This window comes from Canis lupus, chromosome 7, assembly GCF_003254725.2.
Source record: "Canis lupus dingo isolate Sandy chromosome 7, ASM325472v2, whole genome shotgun sequence".
NCBI classification, from domain to species: domain Eukaryota; kingdom Metazoa; phylum Chordata; class Mammalia; order Carnivora; family Canidae; genus Canis; species Canis lupus.
In genome coordinates, this window is record NC_064249.1 from 54,261,385 (window position 1) to 54,283,255 (window position 21,871).

The following is a 21,871-nucleotide window of genomic DNA, read 5'->3' on the forward strand; positions in this document are numbered from 1 at the left end:
GCTAATTTCCCTAACTGTTCTCTCTCACCTCTAAGTCATTCTGTAGCCTATCCTTCAAATACCCAGATTCTTCCCTGTTTTAGAATGCACTAGTTTCAACTAGTTACTGCAGGGGATTTGTTCATTTATGAATTACTTCGTTAAGAACAAAACAAAATCTGTTCCAAAGACTTGCAAGGTAGCACGCCCTGGAAAAGATAAGCGAACGAAACATAACTGGCCTTCACCTCATAGAACTTACATTCTAGCAGGAGCCAAAAGACTTTAAAAGAAATTTTTTTTTTTACTTATTTATTCATGAGAGACAGAGAGAGAGAGAGAGGCAGAGACGCAGGCAGAGGGAGAAGTAGGCTTCATGCAGGGAGCCTGATGTGGGATTCCATCCTGGGTCTCTAGGATCAGGCCCTGGGCCTAAGGCAGGCGCTAAACCATTGAGCCACCCAGGCTGCCCAGGAGCTAAAAGACTTTAATCAAGTTATGTGACAAGTAAAGGGGTTGGGAGCAGGGAGCGTGTCCCATCGAAGTTCATAAGTATGTTTTAGCGGCAAATTCCCTGAAATCCGCGTATAAAATTTTGTCCACACTGCATACGTTTGGTGTTGGCGGGGGAAGGGTCTGGGGCTCCTAAGAGGTCAAGAACCAGTCTACGCCTCCAGTCCCTTTGGGCTCCCAGCCACTATGCACAAACTTGCTCCGCAAGCCAAGGCAGCGACCAAGGGGAGCCCCAGCAGGGGAGCCCCAGCAGCCTGGCGGTGTGTTCCATCCACCCAGAACAACCGTAACTTCACGTACACATTAAAAGGTGAACAGGGGATCCCTGGGTGGCGCAGCGGTTTGGCGCCTGCCTTTGGCCCAGGGCGCGATCCTGGAGACCCAGGATCGAATCCCACGTCGGGCTCCCGGTGCATGGAGCCTGCTTCTCCCTCGGCCTGTGTCTCTGCCTCTCTCTCTCTCTCTCTGTGTGACTATCATAAATAAATAATAAAAAAAAAAATTAAAAAAAAAGAACAAAGTTTAAAAAAAAAATAAAAGGTGAACAGTGTTCTGTCTTGAAGAAAGATACCACGGTCTTTAATTTTTTTAAAGAACCCAGTGTTTGAGAAAAGATCATGAGATGTTCTGTTTCTCAATCACTGCAAATTTCCAAGCACGTGCTCGGGTTCAGAGCGTCTGAGTAGCAGGGCGCCGACCCGGTGACCCGGTGACGACACCCTGGGGCCTCCACGGAATGGACTGCTCCGACCTCCGCCTTTTAGATTTGGCCCAAAGTCCGCGACCGCGCTGGGAATCCAGGCCGGATTTTCGCGCCCGAAGGCGGAAGTAAGGGCGAGCCGGAAGTCCCCCAGCCGCCCGGCGAAAGGGGGGGCGGGGGAGGAGGAAGACTCGGGGTAGGGATGGCGGCTCAAATTCCAATTGTGGCCACCACTTCCACCCCGGGGATAGCCCGTAACAGCAAGAAAAGGCCAGCCAGTCCTTCCCACAACGGCAGCAGCGCTGGGAGTTACGGCGCCAGCAAGAAGAAAAAAGTGTCCGCCGCCAGCTTTACGCAGGTATGCTGTCGCTCGCCGGCGCTGCGCATGCGCGGGGCCGTGCGGGGCGGAGCGCGCGCGCGTGCGCAGAGCCGAGCAGAGCTGGCCGGGACCGGGCCTAGGTGCCGGGCCTTCCAGGTTCTGGAGGTCTCGCCGCCGCTGGACGCGGTCGCTGGTGCAGAAGAAACGTTTTTCCTCAACGTGGGCAAGTGGGCGTTGGGTCAAGCACCACACGCGTTGCATTGCCCTCGAGAGCAGGGGAGGTGGAGGTGCTGTTGCCGACTTAGTGGAATGATCATTCCTTCCCGTCTCGCTAGGTTGAGGCCCAGGACCTCTCTGAGTTTCAGGCAAGCACAAGTCAGCGTGCTCACTTTCGTCCTCTCTACAGACGTGTACCGAGGGTCCGTGAGGTGCCGAGCGCTCCAATGTCCTACGTAGAGGAATACCAAGATGTATTGATACTGATGGCTCCCCTCATTTCTCAGAAAAGTACTCTGTTGACACTCAGTTTCCCCATCCCAAAGTGGTTTGGTCTCACTCCATGGAGTCGTTAAGGAGGATTGGATGAGATCATGCCCGGAAGGCCCTGAGCACAGTGCCTGGCGCAGACCTCAGGGCATCTGGGTGACCTAGGCCCCACAGTTCCAGCAGGAGTGATTCGGTTAGGTCAGTGTTTTTCTTGGCTCCTGCATTTTATTTAAAGCAATAAGAGAGCACTGTCCCAGTCACTGTTCTAAGCACTTTCTAAATCCTAGCTCCTTTAATCCTTTTTTTTTTTTTTTTTAAAGTTATCTCTACACCTAACATGGGGCTTGAACTTACAACTCCAAGATCAGGAGTTACACTCCACCGAAGGAGCCAGCGAAGCACCCCTATCTCGTTTGATTCTTAAAATAACCTCTGTGTTTTATCTATTTTTTTCAAGATTTTATTTCCGATAGCGCGCATGCGCGCACGCGCACAAGCAGGGGGAGGGACAGAAAGAGAGTAAGAATCCCAGGCTGACTCTGCGGAGTGTGGAGACTGACACCGGGCTGGACATCAGGACCCTGCGACATGACTCATCTCAAGAGTCAGATGCTCAACCCAATGAGCTACCCAGGCATCCCTGCTCCAGCTTTAAGAGGAAATCATGGTGTTAGTTTTAGAAGTTCCTTTTTTCAAGATTTATTTGAGACAGAGAGAGAGAAAACGAGTTGGGGGGAAAGGTGGAGGGAAAGAATCTCAAGCTGATTCCCGGCTGAGCACAGAACCAATGAGAGGCTGGATCTCACAACCCTGAGATCATGGCCTGAGCCGAAATCAAGAATCCCAGGCTCAATGGACTGAGCCACCCAGGTGCCCCTCTTTTTTCTATTTTTAAAGTGGACATAAGTCACTCACTTATTCCCTGACAACTATTATAATTTGTGTTTTCTGTGTGGAGAGAGTTTTTCATTATTGTCCACAATGTGTAACATTGTGCGCCCTACTTTCAGCTCAGAGTTATTTCACGAATCTCTGTTGACAGGCTTCTTAAGGAATTAAGTGCTCTTATTTAACTGACTTTATCAAATATTTGGGTTGCTTCTCACAATTCCACTTTAAGTCACCCAACTACAACATTGCAGTTCTAGATTAGGCTCAGCGATTTGATTCTAGAATACTTTTGGATCGATGTGACTGGGCATTTGATTTTCCAGTGACAAGAAAAAGTGCATTTGTCTTTGTGCCCGTGCTGTCCTTATTTCTGAGTCAGTTATTCAGGCTGCTATGTGGAGAGACGAAGCCATGTATTTGGTGAGTGGACAGTCGCCATAGGCAGGCCTATGCTGCTTTGACAGGGCCAGGTTTCTCCTCCCTGGGACTTGCATCAGCACTTCTGGTGCTGCAAAAAGGGGACAGCCCTGAGTGCTAAGCATTACTTCTTTCCTCTTTGTCGAGTGTTCACATCTCCGGGATGGGGTGGCTCAGCTCATAAAGTCTCTTGGTGTTAACAGTGGCTTAGTAATATGGAAATTGTACATCATTTAAAATTTTATTTTCTTGGGTTCTAGCTTCACGGACTTGATCCTCCCTTTCACTGAAGGCCGCTCCCTCTCATCCCATCACTAATAGGCACCAGAGTCCCAGCGGGGCTGCAGCCCAGGGTGGGGAAGAATGAGGGTGTGGTATCATGCAGGGTGGGGTTAAGGATACACCCAGTTCAGGGCCCAGGGGTGGGTGTTCTTTCGGATCCTGGCCTGAGAGGGAAGAGAGTCCTCACTGTTTCACAGGCAGGATGCAGCTCTGGAATGATGTAGCTCAGTTCTTGTCGGATGGCTTCCTTTCTCTGGCCCCTCTTCACTGTGGCTCTTCCATGGCCCTGCTGACAAGGGAAGGACAGAGGATGATGGAGGGACCAAAGGAGCAGGAGGGGTCCCCTTTGAAACTCAGTGCTTGAGCACATCATCTTTGTTCCCTTGCTGCCTCTTCTCTGGCATGGGGAAATGGCGAGTGGTGATGCAGACTTCTGGCACTTTCTCCCACACCTTCCCCTTCCTCCCAGCAGATGCACCTGTCTGACGGTGCATCCTCTCCCCTGGCAGAGCTCCCAGACCTCCCAACCCACACACACTTGCTGAGATACCTGCTTCTCTTGGTGGCCTCAGGGCAGCACCACCTCCCCAGTCTTGCCTGCCTGCCAGCGCTTTCCCGTCTCTCCCTGGCGCCTGGGAATGGCCTACACGAAAGAGCGCCCTGATTCCTGCCCAGGATTTCACTGCTCACATGGCCCCTGGAGCTTATCCACGAGGAATCAGGAAGAGGCATTCAGAAAAAGGGGGAAGAGGCAGTCTCTCTGCCCTTCCTACAGGGGAGGGAGGAAAGCTAAGGCCATTTCTTGAGGATAATGGCCACCACCTGGGTGTTTTCTGTGGAAGGTTCTGGAATCACTGTCGGTGACCCTGGGGCCTGCTTCTTCTTTCCCCTCTGGGATCTTCCCCTTGCTTCTGTAGCAGCTCTATTTGCTTACTTTCTCGCAGATGGAAACATTATATAAGCAGTCCTTTTCTTCATGAAACACTACAACAGTAAAGTTGCAACTTAAGTGTATCTGGCCCTGGGAAACCTCTCACTTTGCCTATTTGGCCTGAGCTGTCCCTAGCAATCTGGCTTTTTTGTTCTGAGGAGAAGCTCCTTGTATGGTTCTTAGGGCTGTCTCTCTCTCTCACGTACTTGAGGCCACCTGTCGGCCAGCCTCCTCGTAGTCCATGAGTAGTCCTGTGGCCACCCTAATGAAGCACTAAATTCCTTGAGAAAAAGACCACTTTGCTTCTTCTGACACTGGCCAGTTTCCTGAGACCTGCTCATCTCAGGTTCCTTACAACCAGTGAGCTAGGCTTCCTCCTTCACTCCTGAACTACAGCCTCTTGAAAGAACAGGTGGCCACTCTTCCTGACCCACATGCCAGCTATAGTTTCCTCTGGAGGTCCATGGAGCCCTTGGCTCATTCGCTGTCAGGCTAGCAGCTGGGCCTTCCCCAGGGAAGAGGTTTCTTTTGGCCACTGTATTTTTTTTTTTTTAATGCTCTAAATATTTCAGTGTGGATTGCCTAAAACCAAAAGCATTCTCATACGTCACAATAGTACAGCCATCAAATTTAGGGAATTAACACTGAAGCAACACTGACACCTAATACATAGACTGGATTCTTGTCTTTGGTCGGGTCCAGGATCCAATCTAGGATCATATGTTGGTTTAGTTGTCATGTGTTTTAGCTTCCTCTTATATAGAACAGTTCTTCGGTCTTTATCTTTCACGACCTGACACTTTGGAAGAGTGCTGGTCATTTATTTCATAGAATGTTCCTTAATTTGGGCTTGTCTGATACTTCCTCATGATCAGATATGGGTAATACATTTTTGGCAAGAGTACAGACGTGACGCTGCCCCTTCTCAGTGATCATAGCATGGCACATGATGGCCATATGTTCTGTTATCACCAATGCTGGCTTTGAGCACTTATTAAGGTGGTGTCTTCCAGGTTTCTCCACTCTAAAGTTATTATTTTCCTGTTTGTATTAAAGTATCCCGTGAGGAGATACTTTGAGACTAGCTTCATTCATTCATCCATAAATTTGTTTATTTGTAACTGCTTTATTGAGTTATAATTCACATATCATAAAATTCACCCTCTTAAAAAATGTACACTTCAGTGGTTTGCAGTCACTACCATCTAATTTTAGAATATTTCCACAACCCCCAAAAAAGAAACCCTCTATTAGCAGTCACTCCCCATTCCCCCTTCCTCCCAGCCCTGACTACCTCTGATCTTTGCTGTAGTTACCTCATGCGAATGTAGTCATATAATATGTGGTCTTTTGTGTCTGCTTTCAGTTCTCATAATATTTTCTTTCTTTTTTAAGATTGATTTATTTGAGAATGGAGGTGGGGAGGAGCAGAGGGAGAGCAAGAGAGAAACTCAAGCAGACTCTGCTCTGAGTGCGGAGTTCAATGTAGGGGCTCGATCTCGTGACCCCAAGATCATGACCTGAGCTGACATCAACTGTGCCACCCAGGTGCCCCTCTGTTACCATAGTATTTTCATGGCTTATCCATGGTATAGCACGGATCAGGACTTTATTCCCTTCTCTGGTTGAATAGTATTCCATGTGTGGATTTACCACACTTTCTGTGTTCATCAGCTGATGGACATGTAGGTTGTTTGCACATCTTAGCTATCATAGGAAATACTTCTATGAATATGCACACATTTTTGCAGACTTTTAAAAAAATTATCTCAGGTATATACTTAGGAGTTGAATAATTATTATTATTATTTGGTCATATGATAATTCTGGGTTTAATGTTTTGAGGAAACACCAAATTGTTTTTCTTTTTTTTTTTTTTTTTATATTTTTATTTATTTATTCATGATCGACAGAGAGGGAGGGAGAGAGAGAGAGAGGCAGAGACACAGGCAGAGGGAGAAGCAGGCTCCATGCACCGGAGCCCGACGTGGGATTCGATCCCGGGTCTCCAGGATCGCGCCCTGGGCCAAAGGCAGGCGCTAAACCGCTGCACCACCCAGGGATCCCCCAAATTGTTTTTCAAAGTGACCTTACCCTTTTCCTTTCTCACAAGCAATGTGTGAGGGTTGCAGTTTCTCCACATCCTTGCCAACACATTAGTGTCTTTGTGGCCATCCCAAGTGATATCTCATTGTAGTTTTGATTTACATTTCCCTAATAACTAATGATGTTGAGCATCTTTTATGCTGGCCATTTGTAGATCTTCAAAGAAATGCTTATTGAAATCTTTTGCTCTTTTTTTAAAATGGAATTTTGTTGTTGGTGTTGGGTGCTAACAATTCTTTATATATTCTGGATCAGTGTTATTTATTTTGTTTCTCAAATTGTCCTTAGCTAGTAGGAACCTCTTCAATCTGGCTAGAGTCCTTTAATAGACCCCATCACTTTTTGAGAGCTGTTATGCACTGAACTGTGTGTCCCTTCAAGATTCACCCCAGTACACCTCAGAACATTACTATATTTGGAGATAGGGCCATTACAGAGGTAAGCAAGGTTAAATGAAGTCATAAAAGTGGATCCCTAATCCAATATGACTGTTGTCAGTATAAAAGAAAGAGACACCAAGGAAGGGGGTGTACAGAGGAAAGGGCATGTGAGGACACAGCAAGGAGACAGTCGTCTACAAGCAGAGGACCCAGGCCTCAGGAGAAACCAATCCCGCTGACACCTTGGTCTGGATTTGTAGTTTCCAGAACTGTGAGAAAATACATGTCTGTTGTTTAGCCCACCCAGTCTGTGGTATTTTTGTCAGCGCTGCCCTAGCAGACTGATAGAGCTATTTTCTTTCTCGAACCACAGCGCCCATTCTGTACTTTCCTGCCCAGCCCTAGAACCAGCTACTTTTTAAAGGATCAGTACTTCTTGGAGAATCACATTTAGAAACCAGGATCTGAGCACAGCTTTGCCTGTTGTGTTTGCAGCTGTGTCCGAGGAGAGAGCTAGGAAGGAGAGGGGCGTGCTCTCCCCACACACCCCTCCTCTCTGTATCTGTTTTTCTGCCTGAGCAGAAAAACCATAAAAAAAAACAAACAAACAGTAAAGCCGTGAGCCCACGCTGCTAACCACTGATTTCAGTCCAGTAGCACGGCTTCACTCTAGCCTCCCCTCATTCCTTATGTATTCCTCAGAATACACATACCATAGATTCTGATCTAGTTAGATGTGGGGAGACAGAAGACCGAGCCGGACGGGCAACCGCTCTGTGCATTCCCACTCCCTGAGTCTCTCTTCCCTCGTCTGCTCACCTCTCTCTTTTGTCTCTCCTTCTTCTGGTCTCTTGTTCCCTGTTTCATAAAGCTGCTGTTTTTCCTTGACTAAGACATAAATACAAGCTATCAATCATATATCTAGTTTATAATAGATATTGGTCTTAAAACTAGTCAACACAAAATAACATTGATAGCAGGCTAAAACTACACATGGTCATGTTGGTTATTGATTAAATGTGATGGGGAAAATCAAATTTTCCTCATCAAATTGGGCCTCCCAGGATACACATACCTGGCAGAAATGCCATGACCATGAAGGAAACATTACCAGGGCAAGAAAAGTTATGTACAAAATGCTAGATCTTATCTTTGTTATAAAATTAAAACTGACATGGACTAATCCTGATGAAAATAATCTCAGTAAAGCATAAATGAAAATGGGAAAATTGGAAACTATTTGTACCATATAGAAAATGACTCGATGGCTTTTGTGCCAGAAAATACAAAATGCGGGAAGGAGGGGTAGTGAAAGGTAAGGGTGGAGAGGAGGCCAGGATGTGTTTCTCATCTCCAGGTCATTGGGACCCACTGGCCTGCTATAAAGTAGGGGAGCCCCGTCACCCCATCAGGCTTGCATTTAAGAATGCCTCACTGTGCTGGAGAGAAGGAGTGGGCAAGTTGTGCCCCACAGAGCCCCTCCTCTGAGGTAGCGAGCTGAGGAAGCTGCCAGATGAGGGCCAAGGGCTGTGGGAAGGACTCCTGGGAGAGGAAGGGAGGAGGTGAAAGAGGAAAGAGAGCAACAGGAACACTTCTGGCTGCAGATGGTGGGAAAAGGTTGAGAAATTGGAGGCTTCTTAGTTCTTACAGGGTTGAGATTGAGCTGGGCTTTGGAAGAGAAAAAAGTTAGGAAAGATCATGAAGCGTAGGGGGGGATAGGTAGAGGAGCATGCCAGATGGATGAGGTGGTGTAGACAGAGGAGGAACACAGGCTCACGTGCAGAAACCCTGGCAAAGCATCTGGGAAGGTGTTTGAGAGGAGACCATTCAGAAAACTACTGCAGCAAAGTGACTGGCCTCTGTGGCCCCCCCCATGGATGTCACTGCAGGGGTGGGAGTGGGGGTGATGGAATAGACACACTCACACACACACAACCAGCACCTGCATACACTGCTGCTGGAAGTGTCAAAGAAGGCAACCATTTAGGAAAATGAGTTGGCAGTTTCTTATAATGTTAAATATGCACTTAGCATATAGCCCCACCATTCCACTCCTATGTATTTACCCAAGAGAAGTGCAAACACAGGTCCACACAAAGCCTGGTACAGAATATTCACAGAAGTGTTATTTATAATAGCTGAATACTGAGAATGCCCCAGGTGCTCATCAACAGAAAATGGATAAACAAATTGTGGTATATCCATACGGTGGAATACCACTCTGCTGAGGGCACACAAATATGGTCAAACAGATTACTGACCTCTGCAACAACATAGAGAAATCCCAAAAACACTATGCTGAACTAAAGAAGCCAAAGACAAGAGTACATGCTGTCAGATTCCATTTGTATGAAGTCTGAAAATAAGCAAAAGTGGCATGGTAGAAATCAGAACAGCGGTTGCCCCTGAGGGTGGAGGGTACTGACTAGGAAGAGGCATGAGGGAACTTTCTGGGATGATGGGGATGTTCTCTATCTCGATAGGGACATAGGTTAACCGAGTGTAAAAATTTGGCAAAACTCATGAAACCTACACTTAAGATCTGGGTATTCCACTGTATGTAAATTATATATCAATTAAAAATAATTTATTGCAGTCTAGGAAGACTGGAAATTATGTTAAAAATCAGACGTGATTTTTTACTTTGGTTTATTTTTTCTTGGTGATGATTAACTTGACAGGTTTTTTTGTTTTAAAGCATTTAGCCTGCTTGTCAGGGTGCAGCCCCTGACTGGTGGCCGCCCAGCCTCCTCTCCCTCTACTCTCCTTCCTACGAATGCTTATGTCCTGTTGCTCCCTTGAAGCATAAGAGCTGGAGCCCGGGTTCTCTGGCTGATGACACCCTTACAGGGGTTGCCCCCCCCCCCTTTTTTTTTTTTATCTCAATGTTTTAAGGCACAGTTTGACAAGATCAGGAGGAGCAGGGAAGATGTGTTGCGGAGATGGTGAGGACTTTGGAATTGGCCCCACCTGGATGTGAATCCAGAGGTAATCACTGTGTGGCCTGGAGCCCATACCCCTGAGCCTCAATTTTCTCTTCTGGAAACCAGGGGTAAGAGCAGTTGTCAGAGTTCAATGAGCCGGCTTTGGTAGGACAGCCATCCCTACGGCTTGGCACATGGGGGAACCAGGAAGCGAGGCAGCTGGGGCCTAGCTGTCTCTCCTGTGGCTTCCGCACAACAGGTAGTGCTCCCAGTCTGGCGTGCCCTTCTCTGGTGCAGGCCACCCGCTAGGGCTCTGGGGGCACTGTCTTCCTTCACATGTCCTGTGGTATCATCTTCTTGTCAGGAGCCAAGTTAGAGAGTTCACCTAGAAGAAACTGACCTCAGACAATCCTTATTATGTTTTAAGGGTATCAGCATGGAAGCCATGAGTGAGAATAAGATGGTGACCTCTGATTTCAGCACAGGACCTATGGAAAAAGCTGCCAAGCCATTGCCATTTAAGGATCCAAACTTTGTGGTAAGCTTTGAGGTATTTTATAAATTAAAAAAACAGCCACACCCCAGCTTCTGATCCTGCTGGGCCTGCAGCCCGGTGGCACTGATGTCCTTCTCTGCCTTGGGTTGTTAGGAGAGGGTGGAGGCAGAAGGAGGGCCCTTCTTGTTGCTCACCCAGTGGGCCAGTTCCCCCTGGTACAACTGGTTAAAGGATACTATTTTGAGGGTGGGTCATTTCCATGATTGCTCACCATCCCTTTTCATTGGTCTTACGTAAGTTTTAGATGAGGCTTAAAACAATGAACTAAAAGAGTTCTCATTAATTTAAGTAAATCTAACTTATGTTGCTGTAAAGCAGAAATAGGCTACTCTTCCTTTCATTTTCAAGAGCTATAGTAATTACAGAGATTCATATTATGTCATTAGAAGTTTGTTTTTCATCAGTTTTAAAAATACAGTATTACCAATGCCTGCAACAGATTTTGGTATTCTTTTCCATTTTATTTTGTCATTTTTATAGAACAAAAAAGAAAAGAAAATTCTAGAGGGCTTGCCATGCGATGATTGAGGTTTGGGTTTTCCAGGGCTCCAGTAATTTGCAAGGCAGTGACCTGCCCTCAGAAGGGCAGTTGAGGTGTGATCATGAGTTTAAATCTAACTTTGTAATAAATTTAAAGTAATGGGAAAATTCATAAGTGAATTCTATTTAGTCCCAATAAAGGATGTGACTTGCTATGAGCAGGTAAAAAAAGGACAACCGGGATCCCTGGGTGGCGCAGCGGTTTGGCGCCTGCCTTTGGCCCAGGGCGCGATCCTGGAGACCCGGGATCAAATCCCACATCGGGCTCCCAGTGCATGGAGCCTGCTTCTCTCTCTGCCTGTGTCTCTGCCTCTCTCTCTCTCTGTCTGTGACTATAATAAATAAATAAAATATTTAAAAAAAAAAAAAAGGACAACCACCACCACCCTTTTATTTCTACTTCATGATCAGCTACCTCATGGGTTTTGATAATCTGAAAGTTTATGTCAGATTAAAGCGTACAGTGTAATTCTTAAACAACAACCCTTGGGGGTACAAATGAGCTCACAGAATGAGGAGTGTGTTACAGTGATGAATAAGTATCATTCAGATCCTGAAATGGCAGGCTCCACTGATTTTTGTCTCTTCTGATGCACGTCTCCAATCCCAGCACTCTGGCCACGGCGGTGCAGTCGCTGGCAAGAAGAACAGAACCTGGAAGAACCTAAAACAGATCCTCGCTTCTGAAAGGGCATTGCCGTGGCAACTGAACGATCCTAACTGTGAGCTGTCTAGAGCTTTCTGTGTGTGTATAATGTTCAGAGGAGGAACCGAACCTACCTACGTTACTTGCCTGTGTTTGCATTAACATAGGAAACAGCTTGTGGTTCGGAGCTGGGAGAGTGGCATCCGCATTGGAGGGAGGGAGACAGTGTAGGGGGGTTCCCCACAGCAGGATCTGTGCTGAACCTGTTTGTGTTGGCCCCGGGCTTGTGGCTGTTAGAGGCACCGCTAACATTTCAATCTATAGGAAAAGGTCCTGATACAATACTACTGGTGTTTCTGTGAGACAAACTTCTTATTCCAGAGTCTATTCTGAAAATTTATTTCCAAGAACTGGGTTGCCCAAGGTATAGGAGGGTTTCTGACCACCATCTTAAAGGCTGACCCTGTTTTACTGTCTGTACTGTTGGTCGTTAGAGTAAATGCCTTATGCTGCAAGATCTTCACAGTTGTGTAAAGCACTGTTAGATGTTCTGTTCAACCTCACTGGAAAGTACAGGTCAAAGTTCCCTCCATGTCCTGTCCTGCAGCACATCTCTCATGAGGGTGACTCAGATGGGTGACAAGTGAGCTAGTCAGTAGTCTGGGTGTGGACATTCCGGTGTCCGGACGCTCAGATCCAATTAGTGGGTTGTCTGGCATCGCCCACAGTCTGTGCAGCCCTCAACAGTGAGAGTGGCCTGTGGGCAGATGAGCTTTCCAGTGCTTCTGCTGGAGTAGAGGGGCCCCAGGACAGGGCAGAGCTTGCTCCAGAGCCTGCACCTGGTCTGTGACATACTGTGTTATTTCCCCAGAGAATTCTGTGAGGACTTAATCACAGAATGAAAACTTCAGAAATATTATTGAACAGCATTTTAGGAGAAAAAAGGAAAGGGATCTGAATATTTTAAAGCCAGCTTATCTTATTTTTTTTTCCTCTCCCTCTAGACTTCAGTATTGATGCTCCTCCCTCCTTTAAACCAGCTAAGAAGTATTCTGATGTCTCCGGTCTTCTTGTGAGTATAATTACATCTCTAGGTCTCATAGCATTGAGTTGAAAAGGAGATTTCACACTACTCTTTTGCCAGTGTTGATATGCAGACCCTGCCTGGAACCTGCATACTCTGAACAGGTGATAGGTTTGTGGTGAAACACACATACTTATTGTAGAGTGGCTGCAATCTGGGGCCTCCGTATGAGCAGCTCGGAGGGCAGATTGCTCCAGAAAGTGAGAGACCTGGGTTTCACCTCCCCTTCCTCTGCTTATTAATACATGAGAGAATATAAAAGAAACGATTCCTTTTTTTACTACTGAAGTGTAAAAAATTTCTCATATTTTAGAGATGATTGTACTTTAAAAAATATTTTTGAACCAAAATGAGGCACTTCACTTTCCAAAACTCAAATCACTTAAATGATTTATATTTTTATGAAAATGTACAGCTCTAAACTTCTGAAAAAAACTGACTAAACTAATGATATACATTTTATGCTGGGAAAGATGTTTTTCTTATATTTTTGACAATAACGTTAGTTATTCTTTCTGAATCAGTCGTATGTTGTAGCTTCTCACTCCACGCAGTGCACACTCGTGTGTCCTACAAACTTTTTTTTTTTTTTTTAAAGAAGGTTTCATGCTCAGTGTGGAGCCCCTATGTGGGGCTTGAACCCATGATCCTGAGATCAAGACTTGAGCTGAGATCAGGAGTTGGACACTTGACCAACTAAGCCACTCAGGCACCCCTGTACTTGAAACATTTTAACATAGACCCTTAAATACAGAGATTGTAAAAAACAACAGGGAGAGTAGAAGTACTTTAACATGGCATGTGCGTGCGTTCACCTGTGTGTGGTAGGTTCTTCTGCCATCCATTCAGGGCAGGTATCTCCTAACCTCGGAGGGGACTTCACCTTTATGAGCAGTGTTATAGTCTTACACTATCTTATCTCCTGCCTGACAACAGTCACCTCGTATATTTGACCCATTTTAATAGTTGTTTATAACAGGAGAGCTAGTCTGGCAGCCCCAGATGGACATTTCTCCTTGTAGAAGCCATGGTTTATGGGCAGACTTAGAGGGTGGTCTCTTAGGAGGTAGCTTTATCCCCACCAGGGTAGCTCATCTGCTAGTGCAGTGGCTTACACACATGAGGAGGCATGAGAATCATCTTGAGAGGCATTGTTCCAGGCCCCTTTATGCCCTGGGCAAGGTCTTGTCATGTCATACATAACCTAAGCCTCTTACCCACTGTATGTAAGAATTAAGAAATTTTGGTTTTGGGATCCCTGGGTGGCGCAGCGGTTTGGCGCCTGCCTTTGGCCCAGGGCGCGATCCTGGAGACCCGGGACCGAATCCCATGTTGGGCTCCCGGTGCATGGAGCCTGCTTCTCCCTCTGCCTGTGTCTCTGCCTCTCTCTCTCTCTCCCTGTGTGACTATCATAGATAAATAAAAATTAAAAAAAAAAAGAAATTTTGTTTTTTTTAATTTTTTTAAAATTTTATTTATTTATTCATGAGAGACACAGAGAGAGAGGCAGAGACACAGGCAGGGGGAGAAGCAGGCTCCATGCAGAGAGCCCGACGTGGGCCTCAATCCGAGGTCTCCAGGATCACACCCTGGGCGGAAAGCAGGTGCTAAACTGCTGAGCCACCAGGGCTGCCCAGAATTAAGAAATTTTGAATATACAAAGAACTCTACCAAATCATTGAAAGACCGTCCCATACAAGGACTGACTAAAAGGATATGAAGACAGTTATAAGGAAGACATAGATGACAAAGAAGTAGATATTCAGCCTTACTGATAATTAGGAAAAAGACTCAACAGGGAAGAAATGAAGACGTTTGATTATAAACGTCATCAACATAGAGAAACAGAAATCCTCATACACAGCCCTTTTGAGGTGGGAATAGTTAGTCTGGATTCTCTGGAGGACATTTGGTAGTACCTTTTGAGACAGAAAAGCTAAAGCCTATGACCCAGCAATTTGCCTTCTAGGCAGCTCCCTAGAGAAATAGTGTATACAAGGATGATGAGAAAATGGGATTATGAGCAAAATATTGGAAACAAAATAAAGATCAGGGGGTGGAGGTGTTCTCATACTAATCTGTGAGCCTGATGAATATGTAACAACAGGGGTAAACTTGCAAGATGTATTATTTACTGAAAGGTGCAAAGCAACATAAGCAGCATGGTATCACTAAAGCAAAAAACAATATACACAAAAAAATAGTAGGTAATTTCTCTGGGGTGTTTATATCTGTGTGTAAGGGTATATACAAACGAGGTCTGGAAGGGTGCCTGCGTACAGTGGTTTCCTCAGGGAGAGACAAGGACTTTTGAATGGTAGATGGTTGGAAAAAGGGACTTGAGGCTTATTCATAACGTTTTCGTTCTTTCTTTCTTTCTTTTTTTTTTTTTAGAGGAGAATATGTCCATTTGTTACTTGTGTAAATTAAAGTTGCATCATTAAAAAATAACATCCAGCTCATGCTTACACTGACTCACCTGTTCTCGGCTGGCCAAATGGCTGTCCGCTGTGCGTGGGCATGGCAGGAAGGCATTCGGGGTCACACCTGTGTTTAGCCCTCGTGACAAAGCTACGGGAAGTGCCGTGGCTCTGGGTAAGATGGGGAGAGCAGTGAACCCTGCCTGTTAACCTTGCGGCAGGGGAGGCCTTACAGCTGTTCACTGCTGCCCTGCGGGAAGGCGGCCCTTGTTTTATTCAGGCTCCAGGGATGGAATCTAGGGGAGGGAAGACTGGAGGAGTGCAGTTTTTTACTTGTTCAACTCTGGGGTGTCATTGGCATCCTCCCTCTGTTCAGAATACTAGGTCAGGTCTGGTCTGTGCAAGCTTTTGTTGGTGCCAAAACAGCTCTGTATCGTGCCTTATTTCTTCAGCCTTCTTGGCACTGAGGCCTGAACTTGGGCGGGCTGGCTCTGTACAGTTTGGTGGTAAGAGTGAGGCAGCCATGGAAACAGAGCCAGGGCAAAGCCGGTTCCTATCTGGAGGCCAGATGATCAAAGCCAGCCACAGGGACCTGCAGCCCTGCTTGGAACTCCGGGGAGCCTCTCCTGCCAGTCAGTCCATCCAACTGCCTTGTGGCCAGGAGTTCTCGAAAGGGACTTGTTGCTCTTTTTCCATGTAAGCCTCTTTATTGTTCCTGTCATTAAAGGAAATGTGGGACAGAAAGGCAAGATCTAGACTAACCTGAAGGACCAAGGTTTTATTTTGTGGAGAGCTTTAATTAATCATGAGGACTAATCTTTCCCTGATGCACAGACGGTAACTACCTTAGGGAGATCCCCTGAGGCAGAACTGAGGGCTCTGTAGGCTGTGAGAGCCCTGTGACCAGGTTCCTCTCAGCTGTTGCTGCTTCAGCCTCCTCTCCCTTCTTCAGTGATGGCACTGCCACTGGCGGGGTCCACACAGGTGATCAGCACTGCAGCACACTGCCTGCCCTGGAGTACCCGGCCATATCTGTCTAGACTTCCATGTCATCTTTTATACTTTTTTAAAGAGAGTGCCAACTGATTCACCCTCATGTTTTCTTTTCTTTTTTAGAATTTTTTATTTAAAATTAAATTTGCCAACATATAACAGCCTGTGCTTATCCCATCAAATGCCCTCCTCAGTGCCCGTCACCTAGTCACCCCATCCCCTCCACCCACCTCCTTCCACAATCCTTTGTTTCCCAGAGTTAGGAGTCTTTCATGGTTTGTCTCCCTCTCTAACTTTTCCCCATTCAGTTTCCCTCCTTTATCTTATAATCCCTTTCATTATTTCTTATATTTCCCATATGAGTGAAACCATATGATGATTGTCCTTCTTTGATTGACTTATTTCACTCAGCATAATACCCTCCAGTTCCATCCAGCCCTCATGTTTTCTGTTTCAAAATCTGTAGAAGCCTTCTTTAATGTTCCTGTCATTAAAGGAAATGTGGGACAGAAAGGCAAGATCTAGACTAAGCTGAAAGACCAAGGTTTTATTTGTGACTTGAGGTATACAGTAAGTGAATTTTCTTCATTTTGCACATGGGGAAAACAGACCAAAAGAGAATTTTGATAGGTCAGTGAGAAGTGAGTTTTCTTTTCTGTGATTGTCCTGGTCGTTTGTTTGTTCATTCATTCATTCATCACTCATACAAACACTACCTGAAGGCCCACTGTGCACTCTGCACTCTGAGGAGCAGTGATGCCGATGCCGTGATAAGCAAACCACAGCGTTCCTGTCTCCTAGGGCCTCTCAGCCTAGACTTTACTCAGAGTCATGCAGATAACAAACGGAAAAGCAAGAGAGATAAGCATTCCACAGGAGACAGATATGGGGAGAGTGGGAGGTGGGGAGCAGATAAGGCTTCCCCATGAGATGACTGGGGGCTGAGCCCTGAAGGATGAGCAGGCAATTATGGATAGACTGGGCCCTCCCCAGGAAGGGGCGAGTGGGGTATGAATGCAGGGAGGAACTGAGAGCCATGGCAGCTGAAACCAGAGTGGGGACGTGTGGCTGAGAAAAACGCCTGGGAAGGAAGAGGGCCCAGGCCAGCTGGCAGAGTCTGAGGAGGCATGCTGAGGATTTGAGAGGACCTACTGAGATTTCACACAAGGAATGACATGACCAGAAGTGCTAGTTGTGAAGATAACCTTGGTTGCAGTTGTAGGGTGGCGGTCCCTTCCACCGGGAGAGTGGGGGTGGGTGGCCCATCCAGCACTGCGATGGAGCCCAGGGAGTGGCATGGGGAGGGTGAGGAGGAGGAGGAGCAGGAGAGGAGCAGGCAGGGGTGTAACAGGGTGGGGCAGGTGTGCCTTGCCATCCTCTGTTCCTTGCCTTGGGGGATGGAGCTGAAACATCTCTTTGAAGCAGGTGGGAGTTTGAAGACAGGGACCAGGGATCATCACAAATTCCATTTTGGCCCTGTTCCCTGGAGCCCTTGTAGCACCTACCAGAAGAGTCCTAGTGTATGATGTGGTTACTCCTCTTCCTCCTGTCCATACCCTGAAGTATTTCTCAAGTCTGGGAAGATTAACAAGTCTTTGACAAAAAGAGCAATTTAGGGGCACCTGGGTGGCTCAGTGGTGGAGTGTCTGCCTTCAGCTCAGGTCGTGACCCCGGGGTCCTGGGATCAAGTCCCACGTTAGGCTCCCTAAATGGAGCCTGCTTCTCCCTCTGCCTGTGTCTGCCTCTCTCTCTCTGTGTCTCCCATGAATAAATAAATAAAATTAAATTAAAAAAAAAAAGCAATTTAGTGTTCTTGGTGACAGAGTAAGACAAAATGAAGATATCTCACTTTAAGTAAAATAGAAAAATTTTTTAAACTTAAAACATTCACCACCACCACCACTGTTCTGCCTTTCTCTGCCTGTTTCCCACCCAGGCCAACTACACCGACCCCCAGAGCAAGCTGCGCTTCAGCACCATTGAAGAGTTTTCCTATATCCGGAGGCTGCCCTCTGACGTCGTCACTGGCTACCTGGCCCTGAGGAAGGCCACAAGCATCGTTCCCTGAGCCTTGAGAAGTGGAGATGAGGTGGAAATCTGTTTCAAAGGCAAATTTTGGACTCATGGTTTTGTTTCATGGAAACAAACTCATTTTGCTGTCAATCTGGAAATGTCAGTGCTGTGCCTTGGAAAGAATGTTTGGCTTTAATTTCAGGGTTGTTTTTTTTTTTTTTTCTTTTCTGTGTTTTCCCTCCAAGTGTGATATTTCCTGTTGAATTAAATTATATTTCAGTTGTTGCCTCAAGTAAAGTTGTTTGACAAGAAAATACAAAATTGTGCTTTTCACTTAACCCATGTACATTCCCGAGTTTTTGCTTCAACATTGTAAACCCTCTTATAACACATTTAAAGACTGTACAGTGAACCCTGACAACAGGGCTGGATTATTCCTAGTCCCAGTGACTCCTGCTTTAGAGCAAGTTAGCTTTTCTTTTTGATCAGAATGCTTAGAAGAGGTTCCAAAATTGGGACTGGAGAAGAAAGAGCTGCGTACTCGCCCTGTTGCACTGGGCCCGCCTCTCTTCCCAGCCTCCAGAACTGAGAGACGTGTGTCTGTTATGGAAGCCACCCAGTCTGGAATTTTGTTATAGCTGCTTTTGCTGGATAACATACAAGCCCCAGCCCCACTTCTGGAGTATGAGGTGTGAACACTTCTTCCAAGAAGGGCTTTTGTCTTAGAACAGGATGCCCCTTTGACAGAAGCCTGCTCTGGAACAGCAGTCTTCTCATAGGAGGAGAGCAGGGGAGAGCGTGGAGACATACTCTGGGCCTCTGCACCCACTCCCATATCTCTTCAGGAACAGTGGAACTAGACCCCGAGGCTTCTGGGCCTGAGCTGTCTCTGCTTTGGGGCATTAGGAGGCCAGGTGCCTTTTCTTTCTGAGGGAATGCCCCTCCTGCAACCTCTCCTGGCTTAGAGAAAAGAAAAACAAAGCTGGGAGAGCAGCCTGCTGGGCAGGTGGCAGCCTCCCAGAGCTTGGCTTCCTTTTCTTCGGTACAACAGCCCCTGTGTCACCCCAGTAAACCAGTGGTGAGAGTGGAAAGAGTGCTGGGTGGCTCCCTTCCCATGGAAAGGGACTAAGGGAGGGCCAGGAGAGGTAGGACCCTTTCATAAGTTCAGGCACCCTGAACATTTGAGCCTCCGGTGCACGGATCCTCAAACCTGAAACCCAATGTTAAAACTGAAGTTCTCTGAGCGACCAGAGGCTGCTTCTTGGGCTCCCACTCTCGCTCCTGCACTTGCTGCCAATAGTCAGCCTTGGAAAATCCTCCAGTTTCCCTTTTGGTGGAAATAAGGAGTAAGTGAGCCAAGGGTCCTTCCTGTTTCACTTCCACCTTCTATTATACAAAGAAAACTTGGGGCAGGTCCACTTCTTTTCCATGAAGGCCCCCAGGTGGATAGTGTCCCACTATCCAATTTTAGCCATTTCTAGAAATGGAAGCTCTAATCATTTCTAAGACTTACTGCTGGGCGCTACCTCAGCCCTAACTGTTGAGCCTCTCCTGGGCCAGGGTCCAGGATGAAAGAGAATCCCTGCCCCGTGCGTGTCCATCATGGGGGCCCACAGACTGGTGCTCCTGCAGGCCTCAGGGCTTCTGGGGTATGTGCACATGCACACATGTGTGCTGTGAAACCTCTGTCACGGTCACCTGGGACCCATTAAAAAGCAGATTCCTGGGCCACACGCTAGACTTCTGACCCTAGCAGGGAGTGGGACCCAGGCATCTGCATTTGACAAATAGCCCAGTGTGAATTTGACATGCAGAAGTATGAGGAGAACCACCTTCCACAGGCGCAGGGAAGCATATGTGCCGGACACGACACTTGGCTCCCTTCTTTCCTGTTCCCCTGCCAGGCTTTCCTTGCCAGGCCCTGAGCACAGGGCTGAGTTCCAAAGATCAGGTCAGTTCACCCTGAGCAACAGGGGTCCAAGCTGAGCCAAACTAAGCTTCAAGCTGTGAACACTTCAACAAGGAGTCCAGGCAGGTAATTTTGTGCTGAAATAGTCCTTGTTGTCCATTCCTGGCCCAGAGGTCTCAGCCTTGGCTACCCATCAGCATCCCCTCCGTTTTGGGGTAGGATGGGGTGGGTGGGAAGGTAGGGCGAGGTATAAAAAATACCCAGAGATTCTGATTCAACTGGCTTGAGCTGGGGTCTGAACACAATATTTTCAAACTCCCCAGGTGATTTTTTTCTAAGATTATTTATTTATTTATTCATGAGAGATACAGAGAGAGAGGCAAAGACACAGGCAGAGGGAGAAGCAGGCTCCATGCAGGCAGCCCGATGTGGGACTCGATCCTGGGATTCCAGGATCACGCCCTGAGCCAAAGGCAGATGCTCAACCATTGAGCCACCCAGGCGTCCCTCCCCAGGTGATTCTAACGTGCAGCCAGTGCGGAGAACCCTTATTGCTCTAATTACAAAGTGGATATTTCACATGGGTGTTTTTTTTTGTTTTTTTTTTAAGATTTATTTATTTGAGAAGGGGAGAGAAAGTGCACTCATGTGCACAAATGCAGAGGGAGAAGTAGGCTCCCCACTGAGCAGGGAGCCAGATGCACGGCTGGATCCCAGGACTCTGGTATCATGACCTGAGCCAAAGGCAGATGCTTAACCTACTCAGCCACCAGGTGCCCCTGGGGTATGTTTTATAATCCACAGATCATCTGGCTCTTTGCAGGGCCATGGGGAGTGTGTGTGTGTGTGTGTGTGTGTGTGTGTGTGTGTTTAGGATTCCTTTTCACACAGCATTCTAGCCCTGGAGATTCCTCCCCTCTTCTTTCTGGTCCTGTTCCTACCCAACTTCAGGAACACATCACCTCCTGCCTGGATATTTTCAGTGTCCTCCTAATTGCCCTTTCCAGTGGTCTGATCCCCACCACTCTGCTTTCCCCTCCACTGGCAGAGGGTCTTTCCTCAACTTTAGATGAGAACTTGACTTTGCCCATCATGGGATGTCCACAGGTGATTTGTCTCAGATACCGTGTCAATTCTGGCATTGGCCTGTAGTATCCAAAGGATACTCTCAGCCCTTTAAAAAAAGAAAGCACCAGCTGAAAAATCAGATTGTTTTCATAAAACTAAACTGAGGTTCAATCTGTTCTGAATGGAGTTTGACTCTTTCTCAGTATCTGTCTGATACTTGTCTTCACTTTAAGAGGAGAACAATCTATTACTGCACATAGATTAGAACCTCTTATAATGTTGGAAAATGCTCTCTAGAGCGCATGTGGATGAGAGGGACCCATTTTGCTCCTGTCTCCCAAGTTAAAGCATACATTCATCTGGATTTTGAATTTTGTTTTATAATTGGGCCAAAAGTGTTTTCAGTGAGAAATCTTTTATTTCTGAATCCATGGCCATTGGAAAAAGACATCACACTCTGGATGCTGCTTCCAGTGACCTATAACTTAACTTAGTAAAAAGGATAACAAAGGAAATGGATGGAGTGAAGAACCTGACCAAATAGGACAGGTACCTTGGGAAGAGATTAGAATGATGTCCTCTTCCAAATGCATGAAATGATAACTGTTATTTAAAACAATGTTCTCTCTGATAGGAAATGTGTAGGCCTCATTTGGATACTGATTCAGACAAAAAAGACTTAAAACATTTTCGAGACAATTGGAAATTTGGTAT

General features: G+C 46.6%; 1 protein-coding gene and 1 long non-coding RNA gene across 4 annotated transcripts in view; one reads left to right on the forward strand and one right to left on the reverse strand.

Annotated features, from left to right (window-relative positions):
- The first annotated feature begins 1,315 nt into the window (after window positions 1-1,315).
- INO80C (INO80 complex subunit C) lies at window positions 1,316-18,518 on the forward strand. Of its 3 annotated transcripts, none has more exons than XM_025429137.3 (5): window positions 1,316-1,550; window positions 10,356-10,466; window positions 11,635-11,746; window positions 12,675-12,742; window positions 18,104-18,518. In XM_025429137.3, exons 1-5 carry the CDS (start codon window positions 1,395-1,397, stop codon window positions 18,233-18,235), a joined length of 579 nt encoding a protein of 192 aa, XP_025284922.1. In that variant the 5' UTR covers window positions 1,316-1,394; the 3' UTR covers window positions 18,236-18,518. The 3 variants fall into 3 exon arrangements, with proteins under 3 accessions (XP_025284922.1, XP_025284923.1, XP_048968713.1); XM_025429138.3 differs by lacking the exon at window positions 1,316-1,550 and adding an exon at window positions 1,633-1,876; XM_049112756.1 differs by lacking the exon at window positions 1,316-1,550 and adding an exon at window positions 9,922-9,992.
- The window catches only part of LOC125755462 (uncharacterized), a 73,837-nt gene continuing 54,268 nt past the window's right edge, over window positions 2,303-21,871 (reverse strand). The window contains exon 4 of the long non-coding RNA XR_007412085.1: window positions 2,303-3,876. This is a non-coding gene — a long non-coding RNA (uncharacterized LOC125755462). The remainder of the gene's footprint in view (window positions 3,877-21,871) is intronic.

Coding starts and splice junctions, on each gene's coding strand:
- INO80C (XM_025429137.3), top strand. CDS start 1,395: ATGGCGGCTCAAATTCCAATTGTGGCCACCACTTCCACCCCGGGGATA. Junction 10,467..11,634: donor TTAAGGATCCAAACTTTGTG/GTAAGCTTTGAG, acceptor CTCCAATCCCAG/CACTCTGGCCACGGCGGTGC. Junction 11,747..12,674: donor GCAACTGAACGATCCTAACT/GTGAGCTGTCTA, acceptor CTCTCCCTCTAG/ACTTCAGTATTGATGCTCCT.